Below are 23,131 nucleotides of genomic sequence, written 5' to 3'. Positions count from 1 at the left end.
GTTGATTTGAACATAAAATGTAATATATGTCTTGACACAGCGATGCTCCATTTTGAAGAAGCATTTCCACAGAAATCAGTAAGGATGAATAATAGTAATACTTCAGGTATCTCCAGAAGAATGATAAGAGAGGGTAAAAATGCACAATGATTAGTACATTGTCTGATCCAATGACAGAGTAAAAACAATGTGAGATATTATAAAATCCAACAACAAAGTGAAAGTGATGTGGAATATTATAAAAAGAGAAAGAGGGGAAAAAAAGTCATACACAGAAATGAAGAAATTAAATGCAACAAGGAACTGATATCTAATCCAGAAGTTGTGGTGAACACATTCAATAAATACTTTATGAGCATAGTCAAAAAATTGGTCAGAAATAATCCAAACACAAAATGTCAACCAGCAAACCAGAAAAATCACACATGTACAGAGTCAGTATTCATTACAACAGTCACTGACGTGTATGTAGCAAAAGCTCTCAGAGAGTTAAAAAATTCATATTCAGTTGGCACTGATGGTACTTTCGCAACTATCACCAAAAATTGTGCACATGCTATTTGCAGAATCACTAACTCGCCTCTGGGACTGGTCTTTCCTGGCAGGTACTGTCCCAGAAGCACTGAAACTGCCTAAAGTAATACCTGTTATCAAAAAAGGTGATTTTTTTTTTTACATGGACTAGTATAGGCCTATCACAGTTTAATCCTGTTTCTCTAAAATATTTGAAAAAATTATGCACAAATGACTGACAGGCTTCACTGTTAAAAAAGGTTTACTGAACTTATCCCAACATGTTTTTAGAAACAATAAATTCACAGAAACAACAGTATATGACTGAATTAACACAATACAAGAACTGTCAAGATACAAAACAACTCACTACAGGAATATTACTAAATCTGTCAAAGGCTTGTGATGCAGTGGATGACAAAATATTGCTGTAAAAAATTGAGCAGTATGGAATCAGAGAACTTGCAAATGAATGGGTTGCATTGTTTCTAAGGAGTCACATACAAAAAGTCAGCATGTAGTACATGAAAAACAACTAAATTCAATAACCAAAGTAGTAAAACTGTTAAACAAGGTGTGGACCAGGACTGACTATTGAAACCTCTACTTGTATAGTAATGACTAGCGCCTGAATGTAGATGCACACAGTACCATAATATGCACACAAAATCATATTATTTTGAGGTGTCCCCCTGTACTCATAAAAGGAGATAACACAGAGGCTGTTCAGAAAGCTTCAAACTTGACTACTGAACATCTCAGCAACTGGGCTACAATCAATCAGAATCCAGAAGAACACCATGAGGATTGTTAATGGAAACAGACCTACAGACTTCTGCAAACCAATCTTCAGGAAGGTGGAAATTCTAACCCTGCTTTGTTTATATATTTTCAAGACTGTAAAATTTGTAAAAAACTGCAACTCAAGAAAAATAGTGAAATACACAAACACAATGCTAGAATAAACTCAAATCTACAAGGGACTAAAAAGTTTCACTCTGCCAGAACACCTTGCAAAACAAGAATTAATCTTTGCCAAACAAGAAACACTGCTGCAGTAGAAGTATTTAGTGACGAGGTATGAAGAGAGGTGGATCCCTGGGACCCAGCCACTCCTATTTCTGAAGATGGCAGAAGCTAAAATTGCTTCTTACCGTTATGGCTGGAAATGTGTTTGGTAATCTGGAAGCAAAATCCCAGGATTGGTTTATTGAGGACATAGATGTCCTGAAACCTCTCCATGAGGCTAAGCGTCAGGCTACTGTCATCTGGCATAAAAACCCACGCATTCTACAAGCAGGGAGCTAAGCAAAGCGAAGGCCGCTGTTCAATGCAGTGTCTGCAACTTTGCACTGTCATACAGGAGTGTTTCAATTCTGGTGACATTGGTGGTGCGTACTCGGCTATCAAGTGGGCCATTGGACCCATTCCAAAGAAGAGCGTACCTCTCAAGGAAATAGATGGAAAAGTCATCACAGATCAAAATTGTCAGTTGCACTGTTGGGTAGAACATTACTCCAGCCTGTACTCACATCTCATCAATATTAGTTCAAACGCAATGGATGAAATTCCTCAGATGACACCCTACCATGACTTGGATGTCACGCCTACTATGGGGGAGCTTCAGAGAGCAATTGCACAGCTTAAATGTGGGAAGGGCCCTGGCAAAAACAACATCTTCACATAAATTGTAAAACTTGAGCCAGTTTTTCCACTGATTTGCAACCTCTTACTGAAATGTTGGGCTGAGGGTACCGTGTCACAATACATGCGCGATTCCAATATTGTTACTTTATACAAAGGTAAAGGTGACCACGGTGATTGCAACTGCTGCTGTGAAATCTCACTTCTGAGTACACCTGGAAAAACATTTGCCCATGTGGTGCTGGGAAGACCTCAGAAGCTTGCCGAGTGCATATACCCTAAGGAACAATGTGGGTTTCATCCCCAACAATCTACACTTGATATGGTCATCACACTCCGGTAAATTCAGGAAAAGTGCCACGATCAGAAAACCCCTCTGTTCATTGGCTTTATCGACCTAAACAAGGCTTTCAACACAGCAGAGGAGGACTGTATGGAGTACTTTTGAAGGTAGGGTGTCCTCCAAAGCTCTTAAAGATGATCATGGCTTTTCACAAAGATATGGAAGGTGCTATGGTCTTCAACGGAATAATATCTGACCCATTTGCAGTCAAAAGAGGGTTTTGTCAAGGCTGGAAATTGGCTCCCACTCTGTTCGATATTTTCTTCTCAGCACCCCTCAAAGTTGCTGTTGGTGTAATTAACCTGGGCATTCATCTGCATAGCAGAGCTGATGGGAAGCTCTGCAACATTTCTCTACTCAGATCCAAGTGTGTCCGCAAAGACCTGCTTGTAAATAGCCTTTTATTTGCTGGTGATGCTGCATTTGTAGCACATACTCAAGAGTATCTGCAAAAGAAAATTCTCTACTGCATGCTCTTTTCCATGTCTATAAACGTAAAGAAGACAGGTGTCATGGCACAAGGATACACGGATCCGCCTGTCATCAAACTGGACGGCTTCTTGTTGAAGGTAGTTGATAAATTCTGCTACCTTGGTTCAATAATGACAGAAGATCTCTCACTGGATGACATGATAAATGCACAAATAGTAAAGGCTGCCATCTCTTTTGGGAAGTTCCGCACATAAGCATGGGATAACAAACATCTTGTATTGTCAACAAAAATATTTGTGCATAGATCAAGTGTACTGAACACTCTCCTGTATGGAGCTGAGACTTGGACGTCGTATGCCAAACAGAAACAAAAGCTCAATATCTTTCACTTGCAGTGCTTATGGAGCATCTTGGGAATATCATGGAAGGATCATGTGACAAATGATATGGTTCTGAAAACTGCAAAACAACAGAGTTTTGCTGCCACACTTAAGCAACGTCATGTGCGGTGGTTAGGACATCTGCATCGTCTGCCCTGGCACACATTACTCAGTGAAATAGCAGGAGCAAAGAGACCTCATGGAAGACCTTCACTACACTTTAGAGACTGCATCAATCGTGATACGTGAACATTTAATATTGACAGTGACTAGTGGGAGCAACTCGCTGAATGTTGCAGCAAAATGAGGCAACCAACTGCAGATGGAAGCAAGATGCATGGCCAAGTATGGCTTAACAGCTTAGCTGCAAAATGATTGTGCAGACATGAACTAACCCTCCTACTGGAGTGACTCATATTTGCCTCGTTTGTGGGCGCCAAGTCGGCTCTCGCATCAGACTTCTGAGCCACCAGCGAAAATGTCTCTAGGATGCCACTTGAATCTTTCGACAGGAAGCACCAGCCCATTATATATGTTATATACATGTATTATGTGCAAACACTCAACATTGTCAAAAGGGAGCATTTCACATTGGTCTCTTAACTGTTCAACAAGCTACCCATATGTATAAAATCTATTGAAAACAACATCCAGTTTATTAAAGCAGTGAAGTCCTACTTGCTGTGCCACTATTTTTGCTTTATAAAACAATATCTAGAAAAGTAATCTTGCTGGCTTTGTTGAAATGCAAAACAAGAACTATTCAGTGAAGCTAACTTAGCCAATCTGTTGCATTGTATTATAATACCACAATCTGCCCATAATATATATTAACAATGTTAACAAATTTTGTCCAACATCTGTAACACACTTCATCTACATCTACATAGATACTCCGCAATCTACCATATGGCACTTGGTGGAGAGTAACCCGTACCACTATTAGTGATTTCCTTTCCTGTCCCCCTCACAAATAGAGTGAGGGGAAAATGACTGTCCGTATGCTTCTGTATGAGCCCTAATTTCTCATATCTTATCTTAGTGGTGCTTACTCACAGGGGGCAGCAGAATTGTTCTACAGTCAGCTTCAAATGTCAATTATCTAAATCTTATCACTAGTGTTTGTATCAGACCATGTGGTTAAATAAATAAATGTTCTTTTAAAATCATCATGAGTTGACAGGGTTATATTTAAAAGAAATACATTTGATAAGTTTACTTCCCATCTGTACTGTCCATGATAGCTATCTTTTCATCATTGCAGTCAGCACATGTATTCCATAGGTATGAGATGATCCCCCTGCTGCTGGTTTAACTTATCCCTCTTTTTCCAGGTATCAGTTACGATACACTGTTGCATCTCTCTCTTCTCTTTCTCTCCATGACACACACACACACATATCATGGATTCCTATAGTTGTGTTTTCCCTTGTTTGCAGAGTATTACTTTTGAAGTTACTAGAAGAGCGACAACACTAGAAGACATTACTGTTCTGCAGATGTCGGCTTGTGTTTTCCAGAGAAATAACACTAAACTACAGTAATATAAATGTACGTTCTAAAGTAGGGTTAGATTTTACTGAATAGCATCCAATTTTTTGTCTTTCAAATCAAATGTGGATGGAAGTTCTGTTCTTAAGTCAAAGGAAGAACTGTTCTCTCCACCACTTCGTGGGTTGTCAGTACTTATTGTCCTGTTGGTGTCGTCAAAATCTTGTAGTGGCAGTCTCTCAGTGAGAAAGCTCAGTATGTTCCTCTGAAAAGATCACAATCTATTTCCTGTCCCATTCTTGTAATATCGGAATTTGTGCTTCATCTAATGACTTCATCACTGACGAGACATTAAACCTTAATCTTATTTTTCTTACCTCTTATAAAGTATAAGGCTAATGTTAAGATTAACTGGTTAAAAATATTTTTTATTCCTTGCTGCATGAACAGTAGAGTTCATTTATGGAAATTATTTTCAGAATTGAAAACATTTTAGTAGGCACCTATAATGTAATTCAGTGCCTGTGCTGTAATGTAAGTTGTTTATAAAGTGGCCATTGAGAAACATCAGTGGTTTTCACATAAAAGGTGAATGATTTGTTTCTAGAATTTTCTTTTCAACTTGTGATAACTTTGAACACATTCAGAAACTGCAGAACTCATGTATGGAAAGAAACTAATTTTGTATTCGATCATATTACATCATCAATAACTAATCAGATTAATAAATTAGTAATAACTAAAATTCTAAATTATATTGTTAGAAATTTGAATTTAGATGAAAATAGTTTCTTCCAACATGATGAAGAAAAATATTTATTGTCTTATGTCTGTCTATATTGCCAGAGAGCCGCATGTTATTGTGTCCTGTTCACTAAATGAGTGAGTTGTATTTGTCTGTACAGCTAGTAACTACCAGTTATGACACACAAAAATGTCATTTAATGTTGATAATTCTGACATAGAGGTGTATTCTTTTATTTCAGGTATTTAACCCTGAAGGCAGAAGTCCTTTGCCCAGGGAAGTGAAGTACACATCTCGTCTTTCAGATCTTCTGTCTGATACTAAATTCTGGGACCTGATATTTGAATTGGCTCCTGGAGTTACCTGCTACCTGCAGTCTCTGCCGAAGCTTGCTCTGGGTTCATGGCCATCTGTGCCTCAGCAGGATTGTGAGCCACTCGCAAAGTTTGGTGTTATTTGTCTTGAGGTATGTTACTGACATGACATTGTAGATTACATTGGACATTTTGTTATACAGCTTTAATTTAAATAATTGTTAAAAAGCTAAGTGCAAGCATTTAAGTGTTTATATACTAAAGTGCATTAAAAAATTTCTAGGTTATTGTAACCAAACATCTTGCAGACAATCTAGTCATATAAATAATTTGAATTGCTTTAAAAAAACTGATATACTGAGGAGAAAAACTACAATTCATTGTGTATTGTGTGACACATATAATATGTGAAAAACTCTCAACCGCCTTGCATTAGGCATTCACTTATTTTGAAAGAAAAAAAATGTGCTAGGGCTGTATCTGTAACTCTCAAGCAGGAAAACTTACAGAGCTCCAGGGAAAGAGAGAGAGGGTTGGAGCATGTGGTGGGAGGAGACAGATCATCCAATTTAAGGATACCACAAAAAGGCCCCCAAAGACATGGCCCCCATTGATGAGAGTATTAAAATTCTAGTGATCAGCTACTGAAAGATTTACAGCACTGTGTCAAGAGTTTGAAACAGCCCTAAAAAGCAATGGAGCTCACAATATAATGGGTACAAAAACATGGCTTAGACCTAAAGTAGATAGTAGTTATATTTTTATGGTGAATCTAATAAACTTAAGAGTATACCAAAAGGAGTGGGTAATGGGAAATGGCAATGGTGTACTCATTGCAGTGGTCAAGAAAAACAGTGACATTGAAAGCAGCAACTATGTAATTCTGTACTACTGACAAAATAAAAAAAGGTAGTATGAGTAAATAAACCTTCGTAGAAACTTGACAGGCTAGGACAAAGAAACTATCTACCAAAGGTGGGCATTAGTAGTGAAAGAGAAAGTAATGAATAAAACTGTCAGGATGGAGTTGGAAAGGAGGAGCAACCACTTATTGCTAATCTATATTTACACCTATACATTACAAGCCATTCTACAGTTGAGGGAGGGGAGAGATAATACTGATATTATTCACTCTCACCTGTTTCCAAGGGCTTCATAACAACATGATCATCTTTCATCTAAAGATTTATATTTAAGACCTCTGAGCATTACTGTTATTCTTTCATGCAGGCTGTATTGGCCTGGTATCAGCCTTGTGCACCTAAATGGTTTTATGTCTTTTTTGTGCAGATTATAAGGAGTCTCAAATGCCTGAGTGGTACTCCAGAATTGGATGCACTAGCTCAAGTTTGTCGCATCCCATATTGCTTCTTTGTGTTATTCTTTAATTATGAAACAAAGTAAAAGAATAAAAGGTGATACCTTTTAAGCTCTAAAACATTGCTGTTTTGTTTTTCACCATTTTAGTGATTTTGCACACATCTGTGCTTTTTTATTTCATGTTGTGTTGTCTGAAATGAATGTTTTGGAGTGTTATTTGCCTCCAGTAAATTACCAGCTGCTGTAAAATTTGAATATTGGCTGTTAGTTCTATTGCTTCAGTTAATTCTAACAATAAATCAACAATGAACTCATCTGTTTATTTTTGCATGTTTATTTCTTTCAGTTTAATTGCCTTCATTTGTCAAAGAAGAACCCAGATACCAAAATTTGAGATATGACATGTTCTGATGATACACAAGAGGTGTTTTTTTCCCCCCAGAGATGGTACATGAAGCTTTTTGAAAAGTATTTACTCAAAAATAATAAAAAAAATTTGAATGAAAAGATGTGTTTACAGAATACTCCATCAGTCTGGAATCCTCTAAATGTTCATACAGACTTGTGAAACTGTCAGAATGGTCCTTCTTTGGGATGTTGTTCGACCCACACATCATACTGGATTGAATGCCAGTTATGTCATCAAAGTGTTAGACTCTTCATGTGAATTTCTGCAGTTTATCATTATGGTAGGCTCATATTGATGACGTTAAGTCTCCTGTGATGATTTTTTCTACAAAAGAATTGTCCATATTTTTCATGGCGTGCGTTTACATGTTGTTGCTTTTGCTCAGAACTCGAGATATATGGGACAAACTTTGGACACCATTTTATTATCTTCAGAATGCTGTGCAGCATGTCTTGGACACATTATTTATAGATGCTGCTTGATCGCAATTTGTGACACAACATTGATACACTATGGCTGCACATCCACTACTTAACTCTGCCTGCTTACAGCTCACACCTGACCGGTTGAATTCATATCTGTTGTTTTCAGTTGTCAGTTCAAGTTACCAGCACAGCTACTATGCTGGTGATGTTTGTATGTCTGGAATGATATTGGTTACAGAACTTTTTGGACAGACTATGTAAGATGTTATATGAGACCGAAATATGACTTTTTTATTATGAAATAGGGAAAGGAAAACATTGGGGGAGTAAAAAGAAAAAAAAAGGATATGAAATTAAATAAATTTAGTTTATATGTCATAACTCAATTTCTCTTGATATGTTATGAAATTTGCTTTAGAGTATGTGCCAACTGGGGGGGGGGGACAGTATAATAAGAAATATGATTCTTTAAAAATGAGAGAATACTAGTGACAACCTGATTTCTGTCAAAATAGAAAATTCATGATTAAAACTAACAAATAAAATATAGAGGGCTTCTTGCATGTTAAAAACTGGGAAAAAAAGAATGAAGGATGAGAGACGTGAAATGCACTAAAAATTTGAAATAATACTTTCTTCAGAAGAAAATATTTACAGCTGTCAACCATTCAGTTGTGCTTAAGAGAGTATTTGTTCTTAGAATTGAAGTTAGAGAAGCAGTATATCGAGGATAAATATTTTGGTTGATAAGGAGAAGAAGAATACTGAGTAAAACATTCTCATCAAGCAGTGGCAGGAGAACACACGTACATACATGCATGCATACAGGTTTAACTTATGCAAGCTTTTGGAGCCAGTGGCTCCTTCTTTTGGCAGAAGAGTTGAAGGGAAAGGGAGAGATGTGAACGGAAAGAACTGCAGATGCTTAAGAAAATGGGTACAGTTCAGAAAAGTCACCCAGAACTCCAGGCCAGGGGAGACTTACCGAATGGGTTCTGGGTGACTTTTCTGAACTGTACCCATTTTTTTTAAACCTCTCCAATCCTTTTCCTTCACCCCTCTTCCTTCCCCTTCAACAATAAAAGCTTACGTAAGTTAAACCCTTGTGTGTGTGTGTGTGTGTGTGTGTGTGTGTGTGTGTGTGTGTGTGTGTGTGTGTGTGTTTGTTAGAGAGAGAGAGAGAGAGAGAGAGAGAGAGAGAGAGCGAGAGAGCCTTTTCCTTCACCCCTCTTCCTTCCCCTTCAACAATAAAAGCTTACGTAAGTTAAACCCTTGTGTGTGTGTGTGTGTGTGTGTGTGTGTGTGTGTGTGTGTTAGAGAGAGAGAGAGAGAGAGAGAGAGAGAGAGAGAGAGAGAGAGAGAGAGAGAGTGTTGTCCTGCCGCTTCTTGGTGAGTAGATATTTTTTATCTATCCAGTTACATTATATTGTCAAAAATTCATTATTTTTGTTGTTATAGAATTTATTCTGAAGTATAAGTTTGTCAGTAATTTTAAATCACTGTATTTACATAAGGAATAGTGTGTGTGAAGAGCTTTCTAGAGGGATCAATATGTCGTACCCCATTTGTTAATCCCAGAATCAGTCTTTCACTTTGCAGCAGGAAGTGCACTGTCCTGAAATTTTCTGACATTTTGAAACTGTGTGGTGAGCCCGGACTTTAATTTGGAGCACTGCCTTTCACAGGAAGTGCTGTTACCAGTGTTACCAGCTGAGCAATCCAAGCATGATTCATGACCTGTCCTCACAGCTTTGCTTCCAGCTTCGATAACTGCATAAATAGTAGATGGTCATAACTGCACCAGATCATAGTGTGTGTTCTGTTAGACTCAGATTATTTAGTGTATTCAGTGTAATGAGTAGGAAATGGAGAAGAAATTGATACTGTGGAAGTAGTTCATATTGATAAGAAAACTGATAAGCTTTCTTAGGCCAGCCCAAAGTAAAATGGGATAATTTAGTAGACGGAGGAGAAGGAAAAATTGGCAAAAAGAATTGACTCTTGAATCTTTACGTTTCCTAATTTGTCACGTATTTATGTCGCTATTTTTCCATCTTTTTGATAGTAAATAAGTACCATATTTACCCTCATACAAAGAGGTTTTTTTTTTTGTATGAAATTCACCATTTGAGGGGGAGCGGGCAGGGTCTTCTTACATTCAAAGATTAACTTATTGATACTGAGGTCAACATTTTTATTTTGCGTGATAGATTAACATAGGGGTCATCTTACAATTACAAATGAAGATTTTTGCAGTTGAGGTCACATGCACATTTCTTTTGGAGAATTCAGAAGGGTTTGAGGGAGAACAGTTACGCCAGCTTGGCAGGGAACTAGGATGAGTTTAGAGAGGGGAATGATGATAGGGCAGCAAATTTCATTGTGATGTGGGCCTTGGAAAGTATACAGTGTACACTGACTTTTTGTGAATGTCTGCCAGGTTCAAACTGCAGTTTGCCTGAATCCACTTGTAGTCAGAACTGAACTGACTACAAAATTGGACAAATATTCAACAACACTATACAGTTCTGCTGGAGATGATAAAAATTTAGGTAGGGACCAGTGGCCTACCCATGTGTTCAATGCAGCAGTGTTCTCAATGGTCATGTGAAATAGGATGGGAACAGAAGAGGGTTTGTCAGCTGCTGGTTCCATGCATCCATTGAGAAAGTTGCTGGCAGACATGGTCGAAAGAAAGAGATGAAGGAACATTAACACATTCTCATGTCAATAGAGACGTGAAATCCACTATTTATTTGGGAAAAACAACTGTGTCAGCACGTCCTGTTCACAGGTCCCACTGTAACCACAACTTTTGAAATTGCAACATATTCAGAAAAAACAGTACAGTACAGTGTGTTTGAAAATGAACTCCCTAGTTTTAATGTGTCCTAGAATCTGTACAAAGTGACATACACTGTTCTAGTGGTGTTTGACTATCTACTCTCCAGGTTTGGCTTCTCTGCAGTTGGCAGGTCACGAGATGGCACCAGCGCTGGAAACCAATCCCCCCCCAACACACACACACACACACACACACACACACACACACACACACACACAGTTCAGTCCAGGCCTGCGTGCAGTGCAACTCGGCAACAATGTGTACTCTGCAACAGAAAGCACAGTGTTTTACTTGGCTTGTGAAAACTGAATCAGTATGGTGGTGAACCACCTACAGCAAAAACTATCCGTCATTGGCTAAAGTCTTTCAAGGAAACTGATAGTGTTTTAAAAGCAAAATCAACAGGTGGACTGAGAACTTCTGATGATGTTGTTGAACAGATCCGTGATTTGTGTGTTCGGAGCCTGAAAAAGTAATTGGCCAGATGTAGTCTACAATTAGGAGTGCCTAAAGGTACTGTGTATGATGATGTGTGTAAAAGACAAGTTGTGCACCTACAAAAGATATGAGTTTGCTGTTGACTTTCTACACTGAATTGATGATGATGATGTCAATTTTTTCTAAAACGATTCTCTTTTATGATGAGGCTACATTTCATGTCAGTGGAACAGTTAATCGTCATAACTGCAAAATTTGGGGGGCAAAGCATCCACGTGAAGTTATTCAGCATCAATGTAATCTCTGAAAGTTAATGTCTGGTGTGGTTTGATGGAAGGTTATGTGATTAATCCTTTCATTTTTGTAGAAAAAACAATAAATGGGGACGTTAACAGTGACATGTTGACAGAGTATGTCTTTTTCCAAATGGACGATATTGAGGTGGAAAAGGGGCTTGTGTTTTTCCAACAAGTTGGCACCCCATCTCATTACAGTATCCATGTGCATGCAGCTCTTGTCACTTGCTTTCCAGGAAGGTGGATAGGCAGGGCTGGCCCAATACCTTGGCCACCACAAAGCCCACACTTAACCTCACTGGACTTTTTCTTTTGGGGGCACATAAAAAATGTTGTGTGGAGTGAAATGATCGGAGATATCAATCATTTACAGGAAAGAATTGTCACGGCAGTTGGGACAGTTACACCTGAAGGTGAATAAATGGTGAGAAGAGGAATACCACCTTCACGAGTGCAGGGCAACAAATGGATTCCACGTTGACATCTACTAATATTAAACAAAACTTGAAGGAATTCTCTTTCATGATATGTACTAATTGATGTAATTATTCATTAATTTCCCCATTAAATTTATACTTAAAACTAGGGAGCTCTTTTTCAAACACCCTGTATTTGTGACAGCGAAGATTATAAATTTTATTGTGGCTCAAACATGGAAATACACTGCCTCTTTTCTCGCCTCTCATTTGATTAGGAAAAACTGTCATCTCAGGTAATCATGACAATGACTAAAAATAGTGATACCACAGGCAGAGATACTAAGCAAAGAAGGAAGTAAAGATATGAATTAATGTAAACCATTTCTTTTTATTTATTTTATATCTCGCTGTATTGGCAAAATGCAAGTAGTTCACAAATGTCATAAGCCTAGAACAGCTGTAATTTAACTTTTTTAGTCCTGTAAGTAAAGATATGAATTAATGCAAACCATTTCTTTTTATTTATTTTATATCTCGCTGTATTGGCAAAATGCAAGTAGTTCACAAATGTCATAAGCCTAGAACAGCTGTAATTTAACTTTTTTAGTCGTGTAAGTCATATCAGTAAAACAGTTGGTAGTTTTCATTATTCAAAACATGTCAAGAATAATTTTTTTCCCTAGGAGCCCCTTAAAAATTAATAAATAAATAAAAAGTTGGGGGGGGGGGGTTGATCTTTTTCTCAGGTAAATATGGTATACTATGTGTCAGTGTAATTGTTTTACAGGCTATTAATTGGCTGATTACTACAAAGGCTGGAAGAAGTTTCATCCTGCCCCAACACCTAGAGGCCTCTTTAAACTGTGCTGCTTCTGTAATACAAGATACCAACCTTTCAGCAGTGTTGGGCCAGACTCAACATGGCAGTTGGGTTGCCTCTGCTGTCAGTGCTTTGGTCCATTGCACTTTACATGTGCTTGAAGGATGTCAGTTACCTCAGCTCCCTAGAAGCCAAGGTAAGTGAAAAGCAATAAATTTTTGTGAGGGTAATTGTCAAAAGAATGAAGCAGTTTTACGTGTGTTCTTCTGTTTCAGCTCTTGGTCCTGCTCTGGAAGATCCAGACATGCTTAGTATTGCCCATGCTTGTTGTCAGATGGCTACGATGGTATTCTGGCTTGAGCACTGCCATCTTGATGCCATTAAAATTGTCCCTGAATTTCTTCTCAAACCTATAATGTAAGAATATTATAAACACTGTAATTACATAATCAAAACAAGCAGGTTTAATCAAATGTTGTCAAACTATAATTAATTTGTCACAGTTGTTCCTTTTACTTTATACCTCTTTGATAGATTTCATTAGGCATCTTTACTGCCAACACAGTTTGTAAATTAAGTGATTGTCCTGTTTAAAACTGAATTCATTCTTTCTTCTCCTGTCTGTTAGATACTTCCTTTGGTTTGGAGGTGTGCAGATTAGTACATTAGAACATATACTTTCTTAATCTTACATTTATTTTTACACAAAAAGTTATGGTTTTGAACATACGGTTCCTACAAAGTAAAGTACTTCATAGAGTAACAATATTGCTTACAAACTTATGTTAAAACTCAGTTGCTTTCTTATATTTTCAGACAGGGAAGCTTCTTTTTTCTAGGGGTAGGATTATGGCAGGCAATCTTATGAAAAACTCTTCAGTTTTTCTGATATTAATAAAATCCACCCAAATCGTTTTTAAGTTGCGTGTCAAGAACTAAACCAGGGTTTACACATGTTCTGGAAATCAGGGAATTTCAAATGAAAAGGAAACTTGAAAGGGGGAGGGGGGAGGGAGGTACCACTGGAAAAATCTTATTTTTGGCTCAGTAGATGAAATGGTTAGTTTACTGAGGCATGCAGCTGACTGGGTGCAGCCGAGTACATGTGCTGTTTCCCTACTCCTTCATTACTGCTGCTTCTTCACTTCCTACCACTCCCCTCAGCTTGCTGTCAATGCTGTCACCACTTCTGGCCGCTAGCCTAGAAACTGCCGACGAGAGGCTGGGAGGTGTGAGGGATGGTATGTTTAGATCTGGTTCTCAGAGACTGTAGAGACAGTGGCCAGAGAATGTGGTCAAGCGCACGAGTTGTCTCTTAGTGATTGTGTGAATGTGTGTGTGCGCACTCATTTTCTGACAAAAGCTATGGCTGAAAATGTAGTTGTGAGAGTGTGATTGTCTTTTGTACTTGCCTGCCTGTGGCTCAGCAATCATCTTTACTGTGATTTGCTACCTATCCTCATCATTATTGATTCTCAGGGTTCCACGATGGGCCAAAAACACAGCCTGTTTCTGTGGGAATCTGTAATGGCTCGGGCATGCCGATCTGAAGCCATTCAGTTCCCACTAATGTGCAGGCCCTGCCCATCAGATCTAGTCTCACCATCTGCTTGCAGGCCGAGTCTGTTTGTGTGTGGCATAATGCAGTGGATTTTCATGGTTTATCTATGGTTTCAGGACTGTGGTGCTCCTCAGTAGGCCAGAGGCTGTAGGCAATGGGATTTCAGGTATTGCGACCATCTCACAAGTACATTGTACTGTGTAGCGTTTTATAGAGATTTTATTTGTTCTAGTACATTTTGGCACTTAAAAACATGTTAGAAAGTGTGGACGATAAGAAGAAGAAAATTGTCAGTCGCTGGCGGTTTGTATGCTATGTACTCATGTATTTCTTGAAAGAAAAATCATAAAATACCTGTAAAACAACAGGCATAACACAGTGGGTAATAATAGGCAGTAAAAGCCGTAGTAGAACCACATTTTATTGGCGGTCACCTACAGTGTTGGTTTTCGTAAATCTTTCCCACCTTGTACATTTCTTTCTCAATGCATACTTTTTTCTGAGGTTATTTCTGAAATCAGTGAAGGTGTTTTAAATCTGTCTTGCAACTTCAAGAAAGGGCATGTTTTTGTCACCATATGTGTTTCATTTTATTGAAACAAAATAACGTCAGTGGTCTTAATGAAACAATCATACCATTTTGCTTGCTTTCTCCATCTAAAAACAGTTCATTACAAAAGATGTTGGTGTTAGTAGTTAAGAGTTTTGCTCACATCAGGAAACGCCATTTGTGTGCAAGTTCTTTTTAGATACTTCCTTATTCGTAAAAACTGATTGTCATCTTACGTCTTAACTTACCCTTGATATCTGAAAATGTGTCAGGCAAAAATGCTAAAACATGACTGGAAATCAGGGAATTTCATTTGGGGAAACTTGTGGCAATCTTGTAAACTTTTGGAGGACAAACATCAAAGTGTTAAGAAAAAGCAAAATGATGACCACTGCATGTGACCTGTGTTTGAAACAAAAAACCAGTTTTCAATGTCTTTCACATTTATGTATTGTTCCAATATTAGTTTCATCAGAATCATCTATGCATTTCATACAAAAAGTTAATCACTCATCTGCCATCACTTTCTTCAAACAGTACTATTTTATATCCATGTAATTTTAATTTCAGTACCAGAGAAGGGAAGTTACTACTCACCATACAGCGGAGTTGCTGAGTCGCGATAGGCACAATAGAAAGATTCACACAATCATAGCTTTTGGCCATTAAGCTCTTTGTCAGCAGTACACACACATCCACACTCACTCTACTTGCACACATGTCTGCAGTCTCAGAGAGCTGAAACACACTGCAAGCAGCAGCACCAGTGCATGATGGGAGTGGTGACTGGGTGGGGGTAGGGAGGAGGCTGAGGCTGAGGCTGGGGCGGGGAGGGGCAGGGAGGGATAGTATGATGGGAGTGGTGGACAGTGAAGTGTTGCAGTTTAGACGGAGGGCAGGAGAGAAGGTGGGGTCCGGAGGTGGGGGGGGGGGGGGGGGTTGTAAGTACCGAGAAGGAGAGAAATATAATACAATTAAAAGACTGTGTGTGGTGGTGAAATGATGACAGTGTAGTGGTGAAATGATGACAGTGTAGTGCTGGAATGGGAACAGGGAAGGGGCTGGATGGGTGAGGACAGTGACTAATGAAGGTTGAGGGCAGGAGGGTTGTGGGAACTTAGGATGTGGAAAGTTTCCACCAACGCAATTTAGAAAATCTAGTGTTGGTGGGAAGGATCCATATGGCACAGGCTGTGAAGGAGTCATGGAGATGAGGGATATCATGTTCGGCACCATGTTCAGCAACAGGGTGGTTCACTTGTTTCTTGGCCAGAGTTTGTCGGTGGCCATTCATGCGGACAGACAGCTTGTTGGTTGTCATGCCTACAAAGAATGCAGCACAGTGGTTTCAGCTTAGCTTGTAAATCACATGACTGTTTTCACAGGTAGCCCTGCATTTGATGGGATAGGTGATGTTAGTGACCAGACGGGAGTAGGTGGTGGTAGGAGGATGTATGGGACAATTCTTGCATCTAGGTCTATTACAGGGGTATGAGCCATGAGGTAAGGTATTGGTAGCAGGAGTTGTGTAGGGATGGACGGATATATTGTGTAGGTTTGGTAGACGGTGGAATTCCACAGTAGGAGGGATGGGAAGGATAGTGGGTGGGGCATTTCTCGTTTCAGGGCACGACGAGAGGTAATCCAAACCCTGGCGGACAATGTAATTCAGTTGCTGCAATCCCAGATGGTACTGAATTATTAGGGGAATGCTCCTCTGCGGCCGGGCTATGGGACTTTGGGAGGTGGTGGGAGACTGGAAAGATAAGGCACAAGAGATTTGTTTTTGTACAAGGTTGGGGGGATAATTACAGTCAATGAAGGCTTCATTGAGACCCTCGGTATATTTAGAGGAGGACTGCTCGTCACTGCAGATGTGACGACCATGGGTGGCTAGTCTGTACGGAAGGGACTTCTTCGTGTGGTATGGATGGCAGCTGTCAAAGTGGAGGTATTGCTGGTGGTTAGTAGGTTTGATATGGACGGATGTACTGATGTAATTATCTCTGAAGTGGAGGTCAACATCTAGGAAGGTGGCTTGTTGAGTTGAGTAGGACCAGGTGAAGCAAATGGGGGTGAAGTTGTTGAGGTTCTGGAGGGATGTGAATAAGGTTTCCTCACCTTCAATCCAGATAGCAAAGATGTCATGAATGAATCTTAACCAGGTGAGGGGTTTAGGATTCTGGGTTTTTAGGAAGCATTCTTCTAGATGGTCCGTGAATAGGTTAGCATAGGATGGTGCCATGTGGGTGTCCATGGCCGTACCACAGATTTGTTTGTAGGTAATGCCTTCAAAGGAGAAGTAATTGTGGGTGAGGATGTAGTTGGTCATGGAGACTAGGAAGGAGGTTGTTGGCTTGGAATCCATAGGGCATCTGGAAAGGTAGTGTTCGATAGCAGTAATGCTATGGGCATCAAGAATGTGTACTGGGAGGTGGCATCAGTAGTGACGAGCAGGGTACCATGTGGTAAAGGGAAAGAAACTGCTGAGAGTTGGTGGAGGAAATGGTTGGTATCTTTTATATAGGAGGATAGGTTCTGGGAAATAGGTTCTGGGAAATAGGTTGAAGGTGTTGGTCTACAAGAGCAGAAATTTTCTCAGTGGGGCCACAGTAACTGGCCACATTGGGGCGTCCTGAGTGTTTGGGTTTATGGACTTTAGGAAGCACGTAGAAGGTCGGAGTGTGGGGAGTGATAGGGGTAAGTAGAGAGATGGACTCTGGCAGGAGGTTCTGGGATGGTCCTAAGGATTTGAGTAGTGACTGGAGATCCTGCTGGATTGCTGGAATGGGATCACAGTGGCATGGTTTGTAGCTGGAAGTATCTGACAGCTGACAGAGTCCTTCTACCACATAATCCTTGCGGTTCAAAACAACAGTGGTGGACCCTTTGTCTGTGGGTAGGATTATAAGATCGGGATCAGTTTTTAGATGATGGACTGCGGTTCTATCTGCGGATGTAAGGTTAATATGCATGTTGAGGGATTTGGGGAATGATGGTGAGGCAAGGTTCGAGGATAAGAAATTCTGGAAAGTTAACAGGGGGTGGTTTTGAGGCAGTGGAGGTGGGTCACGATTGGATGGAGGAGTGAACTGAGTTAGGCAGGGTTCAATATTGGTCTTTGGTTGAGTCTGATTGGTCGGGTTGGTGGCGAAAAAATGTTTCCAGTGTAGGGACCGAGAGGAGGAGAGAAGATCTTTAACTAGTCCTGCATGGTTGAATTTGGGAGTGGGGAAAAAGGTGAGGCCTTTGGAAAGGACTGATATTACTGTGGGACTAAGACTTCTGGAGGAGAGGTTCATGACTGTGTTGCAGGTCTGTTTAGGTTTTGGGTTCTGTGTGGTGGTGGGAGTGAGTTTTGGAGGGTGGGGTAAGTGTAGTAGGTCTGCGAGACAGGCTTTGTCAGCTCTCAGGGGGCGTGGGGGAGGTTTGGAGGTTGTTGTAGAAGTGGTGGACAGTGGTGCTCTGAGGCGGGAGTAGGAAGTGAGCAGGATGGAGAGCTTCTTGAGGTGGCATTGTTCATGTTGCTCTGGTTCCTGCAGGGCAAGAGTTTCAATGTGTGTTATAGGTTCCAGGAATTTGGGATTACATAGCAGGAGAATTTTGTTGATGGAGAGAAGGTACTGCAAGGAGGATTGGGCTTGGTTGATATGGTTTTGCAGGACTATGTTGGTGAGGGCTAACGATTGGCGGAATCTGAACAGGTGGAGGTCATTGTGGAACGAGGGATGGCCACCAGAGATGAGTAATTTGATGGTATGCCCATTTGGGGGGATTTCATGAGCCAAGCAACAACACAGGAACAGTATGTGAGATGGATCTGGCTAGGGATAAGGAAACTTTTCTGTATTGATGCAGATGGAAGGATCCATGGTGGAGCAAAAATGCGAAAAAATATGTAAGAAAGTAGAATTATGTCCGAAAAATTACGCACAAATACACCCAAATACAAGTGAAAAGTACAAAAAGGGTGAAATGGATGCACAGGGGGGGAGGGGGGGGGGGGAAGTGATGAAGTCTGAGGAAGATGATGATAGTGGAAGACGAAAACTCACTAAAATTGGTGAGAAGTCACAAAGGTCAAAGTATAGAATAACTAATCATTAATAAATATATGTATATTACTGTGGGTAGCATGTTTGAAGCGGATAAGCATAAAGAAGGGGAACGGCAGATGTGACAGGATGAGGTGGATTTAGTGGGTGCAAACAGGGATAGAATGGAGAAAGTGTGTGTGTGGGTGGGTGGGTGGGTGGGGTTGGGAGGGTTCATACTTAGAGATGTAAGATCATGTGACGCTGGAAAAGAGTGGGAGATAACAAGCAAAAATATGGAAGCTAACACAGGGAGCGTGATCAGTTTGAAGGTGTAGGCTTAATTATATCGGCGGCAGTAATGTGGGACATAAGATGCTGCACCAACAATCAGTGTGGTCTTGAGTCCATCTATTGCACACAGCCGAGTCGGTTGATACAGTGTGGCTCATAAGTAGAGCGTGCAGAGCGGTTCGTAAGGCAACAAGAGAAAGACAGGAAAGAAAAAAAGAAGCATGGACATTGAGTATTGCGATGCAAAAGAAAGTAGTAACAAAGGAAAATGGCACAGGGTTAGGATCAAAGAAAAGCCATTAGGCAAAAATCAAACAATGGAAAATCCAGGATTTAAGTTTTAATTGTGCCTATCGCGACTCAGCATCTCTGCTATATGGTGAGTAGCAACTTTCCTTCTCTGGTATTGTTACATTCCCTCCTGGATTTTCCATTGTTTAATTTTAATTTCAAGTATTACATATGCATAAAGCAGGATAGTGCACAATTACATGAGGCAAATTTTCAATCATTCTATACTGCTTGACAAAAAGAGTGAAGTATGTGGAAGACATGGTCAAATGACAGTGTAATTCCCAACATGTACACACCACCAATGGGTATGTAAATTATTAAAGTTATAATCCTCTGCAGTGTATAAAATGACCAACACAGTGCCTTAGTGTTGGTTGCACTTAGTGTTGTTACCAGGACTGGTTGGGTATATAATGGGTTTGATGTTGGGTGATCATTATAAAGGACATGATGATGATGCCTACTATTCAAGGACAGCATTATCATCGTCTGGGAGAGACCAGAAGGGGCTTCATTGTGGTTCTCCATTTGGCCATCTTATTGAATCCTGCAGTGTCCAAATATGTGAAGCATTCGAATGTGACTGTTGGCTGATACTGGACTGCACGGGTATGTGAGGGCAGACGTACTATCAGCAAGGTTTCACTCAACTACATGTGAGAAACACAAGCCAGGATTGCTGTATTTTGCACCAAGCGTATGGTAACCCCTTCGCATCTGTGGCTACCATTTGACCATTTGAGTACAAGTAATAGACTCCCTGCAACATTCTACTTCACCCTGAGCCATTGTTTGGAGGCTAGCAGCAGTTGGACTAGGGAGTTACTGAATCATACGTGGGCTGCCATTAACACACAGAGTGGTTCTATGAGCAGGAAGCATGGACTGCTGATGAATGGCATCATATTGGTTTCAGCAGTGACTCGCGGTTTTGCAACACTTTGAATGAATATTGCTGGTGAATGTGGTGGCTACCTGAGGTGGGGTTCCATTCCTGGAGTCATATAATGATGTTACTTTTGGTGTCATGGGGCGAGGACCCATCGGATTTGAATTCGGGTCACAGCTGTTAGTGATTGAGAGAACTTTGGAGACACAGTGGTACAGCACAGATGTCTCACATCCTCATCTGTTCATCAGATGTGACAGTATTGTGGTGCCATTTTCCAATAGGACAGTGTTCATCCACACAATGCACATGTCTCTATGAACTGTCTGTATGGTTTTAAGGTACTTCCATGGCCAGCAAGATTCCCAAATTTGTCTTCAATATAACATGTGAGGCCACCAAAGAAGTCATCTCCGCACCAGTGTCTGTATACAGTATATCGAGCACCAGTCACAACAGTTACGTGTTGGCTCTACATCTACATCTACATCTACATCCGTACTCCGCAAACCACCTGACGGTGTGTGGCGGAGGGTACCCTGAGTACCTCTATCGGTTCTCCCTTCTATTCCAGTCTCGTATTGTACGTGGAAAGAAGGACTGTCGGTATGCTTCTGTGTGGGCTCTAATCTCTCTGATTTTATCCTCATGGTCTCTTCGCGAGATATACGTAGGAGGGAGCAATATACTGCTTGACTCTTCGGTGAAGGTATGTTCTCGAAACTTCAACAAAAGCCCGTACCGAGCTACTGAGCGTCTCTCCTGCAGAGTCTTCCACTGGAGTTTATCTATCATCTCCGTAACGCTTTCGCAATTACTAAATGATCCTGTAACGAAGCGCGCTGCTCTCCGTTGGATCTTCTCTATCTCTTCTATCAACCCTACCTGGTGCGGATCCCACACTGCTGAGCAGTATTCAAGCATTGGGCAAACAAGCGTACTGTAACCTACTTCCTTTGTTGTCGGATTGCATTTCCTTAGGATTCTTCCAATGAATCTCTGTCTGGCATCTGCTTTACCGACGATCAACTTTATATGATCATTCCATTTTAAATCACTCCTAATGCGTACTCCCAGATAATTTATGGAATTAACTGCTTCCAGTTGCTGACCTGCTATTTTGTAGCTAAATGATAAGGGACCTATCTTTCTATGTATTCGCATCACATTACACTTCGCTACATTGAGATTCAATTGCCATTCCGTGCACCATGCGTCAATTCGCTGCAGATCCTCCTGCATTTCAGTACAATTTTCCATTGTTGCAACAGAAGAAGATGCAATAGCTTTATGGCGTCCTTCCTAACCAGATAAGGACCATTGTCTGCATGCTACAGAAGGTGCAGTGTCATACTAGCAAGAGGGCTCATACTGGCAAGTCCATTGTAAATTTGACTTGATTTTGTAATCACCAAAATCACAATAACAATATTATGAAAAGGATAGTTGCTACTCACCATACAGTAAAGATGCTGAGTCACAGATAGGCACAACGAAAATACTGACAGAATCATGGTGTGTGTGTGGGGGGGGGGGAGGGGGGGGGGGGTACAGGCCTTGCTGGTTGAATGCTCACTTTCTGACAGTCTGTTGTGCCTATCCTTTTTGTAATATTTTTGTAATCCATCCTGGATTTTCCATTGTTGAAAATAACAATAACAACATTTTGTTTCATCCTCCCCTTCTGGGAGCTTAATTTTTTTTTGGCAGGTGGTTTATATTGGCAAGTGCATAGTATTTATTCAAATTCTTTGCAAGCAATTCATGACGGTAAATTCCCCTCCTTGTGTTTAAAAAATTTAACAGCATTTCGTATAACATGTAAACTGTGTACAGAGTGTTTTAGGACCTCAGCGTCAAACTTCGAGAAATGATAGGTCACACAAAGAGGATAATTACTTATTAACGAACTTACGGTTTTAAATGTGTCCATAAGGTTATAATAATGATCTACTACAATTACACAAAAATTATTGTTTGTTATTACTATTATTATTATTATTATTATTATTAGGCATGTTCTGCCAGTAATTTACATGAATGATTCAAGCAGGCTGCCTTTCACCTCAATAGAAACTGCATACCTTTGTATCAGTGCCTGTCCAGCTGTGGAGAGCACGTCATGGTCCTGGAATGCATCAGTGATTTGAACTATCAGCTCACTTCTAGTACCTGTTTGAGTAACATAAATTGTACTCTTTACATGCCCTTAAAGAAAATAATCACGTCAGGTGAATGTCTCAGCCACTCAGCAGCTCTTCCTTGACTTATCACATGTTTCCCAAAATCAACACTGAAATGTGCTAGGACTCCATTATGCTATTACCAGAAGACTCTAGTTGCAGCAAGAGGTAGATCGTCCAGTAATACTGAAAGTGTAGTCTGCAGGAACTGTAAGTAAGAGCTCTAGTTAACCTAGGTGACAGTATTACAGGATCTAAAAGACGATTATCCCCAATTCTTACCATTACGTTTATGGAGAACCTTCATTGGTGCAAGCGAACACCAACCGTGTTCGAGTTCCTGTCATCCCAGATGTGGCTGTTCCTGCTGTTAAAATAACAGTCATGCATAAAAGAGGCGTCATCTGTAAATAAAATGTGTGTGGAAGGCAACATCATCTGGTGTACAAACCACTGCACAGACTATGTAGGATGTGGTTAATCAACTGGTTG

At 40.2% G+C, this 23,131-nt stretch overlaps 1 protein-coding gene across 2 annotated transcripts in view; it reads left to right on the top strand.

Annotated features, from left to right (window-relative positions):
* LOC126354803 (huntingtin) overlaps positions 1–23,131 on the top strand; it is a 472,584-nt gene that overhangs the window by 312,611 nt on the left and 136,842 nt on the right. For both annotated transcript variants that reach the window (XM_050004721.1, XM_050004723.1), the window contains exons 36-38: positions 5,790–6,014; positions 12,802–13,030; positions 13,110–13,251. In XM_050004721.1, coding sequence (XP_049860678.1) covers positions 5,790–6,014; positions 12,802–13,030; positions 13,110–13,251 — 596 coding nt within the window. The remainder of the gene's footprint in view (positions 1–5,789; positions 6,015–12,801; positions 13,031–13,109; positions 13,252–23,131) is intronic.

This window comes from Schistocerca gregaria, chromosome 3 (genome assembly GCF_023897955.1).
Source record: "Schistocerca gregaria isolate iqSchGreg1 chromosome 3, iqSchGreg1.2, whole genome shotgun sequence".
Taxonomy (NCBI): Eukaryota; Metazoa; Arthropoda; class Insecta; order Orthoptera; family Acrididae; genus Schistocerca; species Schistocerca gregaria.
This window is presented reverse-complemented; position numbering and strand designations above follow the sequence as displayed.